The following is a 9,283-nucleotide window of genomic DNA, read 5'->3' as shown; positions in this document are numbered from 1 at the left end:
TAGCAGTGATTTTAAGTATACCTTATCCATGATTCACAGAACAGCATATTCTTATGTACTTAAAGGTCAATGCTTTAAGTATATACCTTTTAGCCCTGATGACATCATAGTCTCCAACTTCAAATCAAGAAAAGGGTATCAGTACCTTAAAGAGCTGAAAAGAGGTCTGGAAGTAATCACATTCAACTTTTTATTTAAAAAGGCAGTCCTGTCAACTAATTGAGAGTCATTCAGTTTGTTTGCACATTGACTGAACCTTTACTTCATGAAGCAGCTAGTACTGTGTAGCACCTTAATATAGAAAAAGTCTGTTTCATTCAACTTCTCCTTATTGGTTTGAGACTTGCCCTATTCCAGTTCTTCCTGTGTTTGATGACAAGTGTCATGCCTCCCCTTAGTATTCTTTAGTTGTCTCCAAGACCTACATCTCATCAATTCTAAGATGCACGTTCTTTCCTCACATAATAGATACATTCTGTAATTGGCAGCTTGTCATAGTTGGAGTTTTGTCTTAGTGGTACATAAAATGGTGTCCCTTACAATTGATGGCAATTAGATTTGCTGAAATACAGTAATTATCTCACTTACTTTAACACTTTTTCAATGAGCCACAGGAACATTAAGACATTCAACTCCTTACCTTAGGCACAGAACACTATCCAGCCAGTCTCTCCTAGGTTATGTTCTATGAGGTTAAATCTAACGCCTTACAAAGCAACTGATTTGAAAATCTGAATTAACTCACTTTTTAATATTGCACTGAAATCCCTTATTTGTCCTAGTTCTGCTCTTCCAGTCACAAGAATGAGCTTAATTGCCTTTCATTGACAGCTCTTGAATTTGATACCTGAAGACAAATACCATGTTTCCAAAATTGTATTCCTGTTTGTTGTTTTTAAAATTTACTCTAAAATGGGAACACTAAATTTCACCTCGTGATGCTATTCTTCAGACAACAATGTATATAAAACACACAGCATTTGCCAGGCAGCTAAAAGGCATGCTACTTCTCCCTCCCCTTCTGCCTTCCCCAGGCATGGCAGCTCTTATAATACAGCATTCAAACAGAACATGACATTTCAGATGAGTGATTACTTCCAGTAGAGTGGGCTTCCTATCTTTTTCTGAGTGCTATATTTTTCTTAATGTAGCTGAAGATTACATTAGTATTTTTGGCAACAGGATCACAATTCTTACTGATCTATATATGAACCATTCAAATCATGTTATATTCCACCATTCTTTATTAACAATCAAAGTGCAAAACTAAGTAATTTTCTTGATTGAATATATCCTATTTGATTCAACTCTACACACCAAACTACTTGGTTAGATTTAGATCCCAATTTTAACCTTCAGTGAGTTTATTTGCTTCATCTTCCAGATCTGTCATGTATTCATGGTATAATCAAAGTCACTGGTAATGCCAGTGGCAAGGAGACAGCCTTGTGACCTGCCATTAGCATCCAACTTTTAGAAAGTAAAGGCATCTCAATGTCTGGCTTAGTTCATTCTCCAGAGACTATCTCAATGGAACCTAGTTAGTAGATATTTCTAGATCTTATTAACTACACAGACAAACCATGGTTAACGTATTATACAATCCTGTTTCCACACACGTTTAGGTTTTCAGCAACTTTTTGCAAAATTGAGCTATTAAATCTAAGTTAAATGAAATGAGTCCTACTGTACAGCCATGCTCAGATGCCACATATTTTATGAGCAATGGATATAACAAAGTGGAAGATCTATGGCTTGTGAATAGAAGAGGATTTATCAATTAGAGAAGCTATAGACTGGAAAAATTTGAAATATTTAAAAGTTATTGAAAATGCTTAAAAAGATTATTGTGAAAATGAAATTATAGCAAATGATAATTGAGTAAGCTATCTCAAAGCCCGATGCTTTAAATTATACTTTATTTTCAAATTGAAATATCAATTTTTATCAGTCAACAACTATCAAGCACCTGCTTTGTCCCAATTTCAGTGTCAAAAAGAAACAGACTAGTTATATATACTTTAAGAATTAACATAAACTTTCAGTTCTTAAAATGTATTATATCTAAGGAAAACTGTGTAGTTAAGTCTCTGAAAATAGAACTTTAGCATATAAATTATAATACCACCTAAATAATTATATTTGAAACCAAATCAAGGATTTCCCTTCGCAATTAAATAGCTTTTATTCCCAGAAAGCCAATCATAGTTTAATCTAAAAAATTTATTTAACGTAGTGTACACATCTACTTCACTAGCTATATAGGGGGAAATTAACAGAATTAAAGCTTTGAAAGAAAATGTGAAATATAATTAGTTGGAGTCAGCCTCTTTACATGTATAACCACAAGTTATAAAATCAAGGCGTATTATAACTTATATTTAAAAAGTTCAAAGTAGTGTTTTAAATATTTCAAATAGAGTAACTTGTATTTTGAAGTCCATAGCATGGTAATTTCTGATATTAACAAGTTATAAAAAGTTGGCTAACATGCAAGAGTTTCTTCATTTTGATGATTCAGGATAAAAAGAACTCAAAAAAATGGAAAAGTGTGCATTTAAAACTCTGTATATGGCAGTTAACAAAAAAAGAGAAAAAAAGATTACAGCCAAGACAACAAACCACTTGGTATGAGCTATCTTATTTTTCGGAGTCATTCATCAGTACCAGTCATGATCACGCTTCAGCTGAGACTTCAATCTATATTGTTGTTTATATTCATGAGAATAAAGATCCCCTTCCACATTTTTCTTCCTACTTGTTTTTTGTGGTTATGTAGGAAAAGTTACATTTTATTTTACAAAGTGAATTACTAGGAAAAAATGTAATCTTTTTTTTTCTAGATTGATTTCTATGCTTTGACTCTGGTTTATGTCAAATAAGGTATAGTGTTCTGTGAAGGTTTGTGCACAATAGATAAAATGATAATTACATAGTGCTATCTTTCTTACTGAGGAGATGCTTTGGTTTAATTATGAAAGATAGAAAATCCTGTTTTTTATAGTGTTTCTCATATCTCAAAATGCATAGAAAAAGGTAAATTTTAAGCCACTTTATATTCCTGGTACACAAACACAGCAATGTCATAAATGTTTCATTTTCAAAAGATTTGGTTAATGCCAACAGACTTTTACTCTTCATAGAAAAATAGATTAAAAATGAAAATTTAAAGGATCAAAACTCATTGCCTTTTTTCTACTCTCTAGTTCTGCTTTGGAAGCTTCAATCTTCTGATTTTTAAAATACAGTATTTGTATTTAGATGGGAAAAGAATCCACTAACTTGTAAATATGAGATATCTAGGCCAGCAAACTGAAGGTAAAGTCTACCCATTCCTACCTTATGGCTTACCTTCATTTGCACATTACTTCTTAAAGATAAATTTAAAGGTCTATCAAGAAATTTCTCATAAATTTTTCACAGAAGTACTTTGGTTGGGTTCCAAGAGTATTCAGAATGTTTTATTTCTAATGCTGCCACAACCCATTTAAAAAATAGTTTTCTCTGATTAATACTGTCTACATTTTTAACCTACAAGTGAAACGGTTCACTATATTTCCATTAAATTACTTGTTGGAAGCTGAAAAAGACATTTGAGTCACACCATTCAGTTTGATATCTGTAAAACTTCAGTTTGTTTCCTCTGTTTTTCATGTGGAAGAAATAATTTCGCAATTTCAAATCAAAGCCAACACTGCAGTGAGGAGAGCTTTTCTACTTTATTACAAAGAGAAGAAGCCTTTATGTGGTCAGAAAATACAAGATTGATCTTTTTTTCTCTTCCTATGAAACGCTGCTGTTCAAACAGCCAGAGTGAATTGTCTCAGTTCACTTCTTTTAAGTCCCATCACATTCACTTGGGTATGGATGTCCTTGGCTGCTGAAAATCTGGCCCTTTTAGTGCACAGGGCGACAAAGTCCCCTGACCAGCAGTTCCAGAATGTCCCATTTTCATATATTGCATCCATGCACACCTCCTAAAAATGAGGTACAGCAGGGCAAACATTTTCCAAAATAGATGTCATATATATAATATATACACATTCGTACATACATACCTTTATTCATGTGATGTCCAAAAATTTAAAAAAAATGTACACATTTATTACAAAATCGTAACAAAGACTGGACAGTGTTTTGCTCATTCTGGAAAGATGAAGCTCAGTAATAACACAACCCTGGAAAACCATCCAGAGATTGTGGCAATATCTTTCTTCTAAACAGTCAGATATTCTTGCATTAAGCTTGGCGAAACTGCCTTTCAAAAACAGAAGGGGAAGTAAAATGAAGGAAGCAGACCTCTTGCTCATCTTTCCAAATGAAATACGAGAAGGATCTTCACATAAAAATGCACAAACATTTGTTATTTTATTACCAATAGTGCTACAATGAACAATGCAAAATTTGTGGTCTAATTTTCTTGAGTCTTTTGTGGGTTTTCTTTTTTACATTTTAGAAACTATGGTAAACTTCTGTCAGTGTATTTGCTTGTCTTTACAGACTCAAGTCTGTCTGCTGGCAAAAAAGGAAATAAATGAAAAAATTCAGACCCTGCTCAAACTAGAGAAAAACAAATTACAAATTTAGTTGTTGGGCAGCACATAATTAGTAAGGCAGGACCTCAAATGGTGACCCTTTGCGTAAGCCAATTGCCAGATCCTCAAGGAATTAAAACCAGGGTGCCTGAGCCACATCAGTTCTGCAGTTATGTTGAGTATTGTGCTGAGACAGCCATACCCCAAGAAAAGGGAAGTCTTTTTTTTTTTTTTTTTTTTTTTTTTTTTAGAAGGCTTGCTGAGCTGGGTTGTAGTTGAAGGTGGATGGCAGGTGAGGCCGTTCTTCTAATTTGTCATATTCCAGATGGAACTCCTATAAAAACAAATTCAAGAATTTAGATATCTTCCCCTTTTCATTTTACATTTGTCAAAATACATTTTACTATAAAAATAAATAAAATACCCAATATATATGAATCAACATCAACACAGATATACCAACTGGTTTTCCCTCTACATAAAATACAGCTTGAAGAAAAATAATGTGCTGTGTAGTTTCTAACCAATGAGTACAAAAAATACAGACAGGCTTTCTGTGTGTAAGTCAAGAGACTACTAATGGACCACTTGACACTGAAATGTTGTGTATTGTTTTTAACTTAAAAAAAGAGGGGGCAATTACTATATCTCTGAATCACTGGAAATTACAGGATATTTAAAATAAAGCCCCCTTCAACGAAGTATAAAAACCTAAAGATTTATTTTGTCCATGAAAAAAGTTTAGAAATAATTTTCCAAATTGTCTTTATTACATTTATATTAAAAAATAAGCAGGGCCGGGCACAGTGGCTCACATCTGTAATCCCAGCACTTTGGGAGGCTTAGGCGGGCAGATCACGAGGTCAGGAGATCAAGACCATCTTCACCAATCAACATGGTGAAACCCCGTCTGTACTAAAAATACAAAAATTAGCTGGGCGTAGTGGTGCACGCCTGTAGTACCAGCTACTCAGGAGGCTGAGGCAGGAGAATTGCTTGAACCTGGCAGGCAGAGGTTGCAGTGAGCCAAGATTGCACCACTGCACTCCAGCCCAGATGACAGAGCAAGACTCCGTCTTAAAAAAAAAAAAACAAGCAAAACACATAAAATTATTCTAACCTCATTAAAATCTGGGGAAAACAATGAACTTAAAACTCACACATCACTAGACTTGCATTTCACAAACCCAAAACCCTGACTCAAATATAAATCAACTGCCACCGAAAACTAGACAATGGTTCTGCTGTAGGAACATTTGAAAACTAGATAGCAGCTCACTTTAATCAAACTTTCAAAATACTGTATTAACTTCATGAGTTTTAAAATTTAAGAATGGTGAAATAATTTCTTCATGATACTTCCCACCCAAGATCAAGAATAGAGATGCAGAATAGCTATGTATATTAGAAAAAAATGCAAACAACGAATACCTCTGCAACCCCAATAAGCAAGAGGCTCTAAAAGCCTCTTACCAATTCTACCATCTGAATTAGCACAAATTACTGCATAATCCAACTTAAAGAATTATGAAGCTTAATATGTATTATGTATTAAAGATTAAGCCAACAAGTGACATTAGCTACCATGGGTTAACATATTTTACCTTATCTGTCTGGTTTCAAACTGATTCCATGATGAATATTTCCATTATTAAATTAAAATGAAAACCTAGACTATAATGACCAAATTTTAAGATGGAACACCAAGTATTTAAAATTTAAAGATATTACATTTAAATAAATTTAAAGATATTACAGACCTAACAGCAGAATTTATTGAAAGCCTAATATGTGCTAAAATTAGAGATACAGCTAATTTTATTCTAATCTTTGTAATAATTCTGTAAAGCAGATATCATTATTTTCATTTTGTACCTGAAGAAAATGAGGCTTACAAGTAACTTGGCCAAGTCATACAGTAAGTGGCACACCTAGCATTAGGATCCAGACCCATGTGACAAAAAGCCTCCATGTGACAAAAAGCCTGTGTCTTTTGTAGTGTAACACATCATTTTTAATATTTTTAGTCCAAGATCCAAAACAGATTCATTTACTTCATTACATGGCAATCCAGAAATGCTGAAAGAATTCAGTCCCCTTCTCTCTTGGTATAAGGTGAAGAAAAAGGAAAAAAAAAAATCAGTCCCCTGAGAGTTTATAAAGAAGGTACACCATGGTGACTTTAGCCTGAAAAGGTTGCCTTCATGTGACTGGTACAGTAATTAAGACACAGAGGTTATTTGCTTATCCGTAAAAATTAGCAAACACCAGAATCACCACCACAACCATGACATCCTGCCCTAATACACTGTGTAGCACTACTCTCCCTCTCCCAGCCCTAGCTAGGAATTAAAATAATTTTATTGCTTGGTTCAAGTTGACTATCTGAATTCGTGAAGAAAATTTGTTATCATTCTTCTGAATTGGCATTTTTGTTTTCAAAATGTGTAGCTACAGGGAAAAAAAGTCTAATTGTAACTTCCACAAAGTGGTAAGTTATACTGAATAAGTTAACCAAAATTTTTCACATTGATGAACTACAATGTATGACTAGGAATTCAAACTAGATTAACTTTATCAATGTACATTTTCCCCTAGAAAAATATAGTTTAAACCTAAGCAGCGTAAATAATTTTGATATAGAGATTTAGAAATTTTGATACAGAGATCAGAGATTTAGAAATTACATAGGTAAAATTTTGCCTTCCACGTTTTAAAATCTTGTTTTCCACGTACTTTTATTCTTCTTAAAATACATAAAAGTTACTTTGATTACTGGTAACACCATTTACATGTTTGTTATATATACACACACATACTACACACATGCACATCCTCATACATTCTGTAGGAGCAAGTGTCTATCTACTTTGTATACTACTACCTACAACTTGGAATAGTGCCAAGCCCCTAATGGACGTGTAATTAATATATGATGAATAAACACAAACTTTCTTCCTTTGTTTTAGGAACAAAACATTTAATTTTTCTAACATTATCAAATGATACATTAGAGGGTCTATGTATATATTTGCTTTTAGTGGAAAAAAAAGGATTTCTAGATTATAATATGATTGCAAAGGCTAGAAACAAGCTAGAAAGAGTTCCAAATACTTTTTAGACAACTTTTTCATACCTTAGTTCTTCTATTAATAAAATTAGGCTATGTATTCTCCAAAGGTTACTTGTTCAATTCAAGCAAAACTGAATGCAATGGATTCATATAGTCAAATAATATTACAAAAACATTAATGTAATCACTGATCTAGTTATGTAGAGAAACACACACTGCAGAGGTGTTTTCTCAAATTCTCATGAAATGTCAGCTTTCTCTTACCTACATGTTGAGTATGTCTTATCTGAGATTTTGGAATATTTATACATATAAAATGAGGTATCTTGGGGATGGGACCCAAGTCTAACCATGAAATTCATTTATGTTTTATATATACCTTATTCACATACCCTGAGGGTAATTTTATACAATGTTACTAATATTTTGTGCAGAAAATAAGGTTTGTTTACACTGTACACTGAACCATCAGAAAGCAAGGTGTCAGGTATGGAATTTTCCACTTGTGACACCATGTTGGCATTCAGAAGTTACAGATTTTGGAGTATTCAGGTTTTAGATTTTTGAATCAGAATGCTCAACCTGTATAATAAATCCATATTAACTTAAATTTTAGGAAGTAGCAAACTATCTTAAATACAGTTATTAGAAATAATCTTTGAAGAAAAGTACACATTACTAAAGTATAAGGATGTACTAATATGTAACTGTGAAATTAATGAAAAATCACATTTATATCAGACTGTGACATAAAAAATCTTAACTGTTAGAAATCCTGATAGATCCACGAGGTCAAATTAGGCCGAAAGAATTCTTAAATTTTAAGTCTTTGAGAAAGCTACTGATAATAAGGCAGCCTCTATCACCTAAAAATTAACTGTGGAAGAAATCATTTAAAAAATTTAATGCATGAAGATTATATATACTATCTGAATTGCTGCAAATTTAAAATTAGTAAAATATGAGTAATTCCAGCAAAACAACACAGGAGAATATGGCCTGCTAAAAAGTTAATAAGTATATAAAAGGAAAGAATAAGCAAAATACAATGTTAAATTAAAAAAAAAAAAATAGGATCTGGCTCTGTCACCTGGGCTGGAGTATAGTGATGCAATCACAGCTCACTGCAACCTTGAACTCCTGGGCTCAAGCAATCCTCCTACCTCAGCCTCCCAAGTAGCTAGGACTGCAGGAGCATACCACCACACCTGGCTATGTTTCTCTCTCTCTCTCTTTCCATAGAGACAGAGTCTTGCTATGTTGCCCAGGCTGATCTTAAACTCCCGGCTTCAAGTGATCGTCTTGCCTCATTCTCCCAAAGTGTTAGGATTACAGGCATGAGCCACCATGCCCACCCAATGTCAACATTTTAATGTATATATTATTGATTTACAGGAAATTATGTAAATAAATAATGCATTGGATTCTAGAACTCAGGGTCACAAAATTTTTAGAGGATAAGAAATACTTCTGGTTTAGATTATCTAATCCCTTATTTAATATTACAATTACCTGAAAAGAGTAAGTGATTTGGGGAAAAATGCTCATACAAAATATTATGAATGGACACAAAATATTATGAATGGACTCCAGGATTATGGTGTAGACCAGTTCAGTACCTTTCAAGAACACCATAATATCAGCTATTATTTAAAATGTTAATTCATACTGTAGG

General features: G+C 33.2%; 1 protein-coding gene across 8 annotated transcripts in view; it reads right to left on the bottom strand.

Moving 5' to 3' along the window:
- Positions 1–3,700: 3,700 nt before the first annotated feature.
- Positions 3,701–9,283, bottom strand: part of CNOT2 (CCR4-NOT transcription complex subunit 2) — a 111,461-nt gene continuing 105,878 nt past the window's right edge. For all 8 annotated transcript variants that reach the window (XM_019038535.4, XM_055357037.2, XM_063694669.1 and 5 more), the window contains one exon: positions 3,701–4,869. In XM_019038535.4, the coding sequence (XP_018894080.1) occupies positions 4,783–4,869 (87 nt within the window). In that variant the 3' untranslated portion in view covers positions 3,701–4,782. The remainder of the gene's footprint in view (positions 4,870–9,283) is intronic.

The sequence above is a fragment of the Gorilla gorilla genome, chromosome 10 (genome assembly GCF_029281585.2).
Source record: "Gorilla gorilla gorilla isolate KB3781 chromosome 10, NHGRI_mGorGor1-v2.1_pri, whole genome shotgun sequence".
NCBI classification, from domain to species: domain Eukaryota; kingdom Metazoa; phylum Chordata; class Mammalia; order Primates; family Hominidae; genus Gorilla; species Gorilla gorilla.
This window is presented reverse-complemented; position numbering and strand designations above follow the sequence as displayed.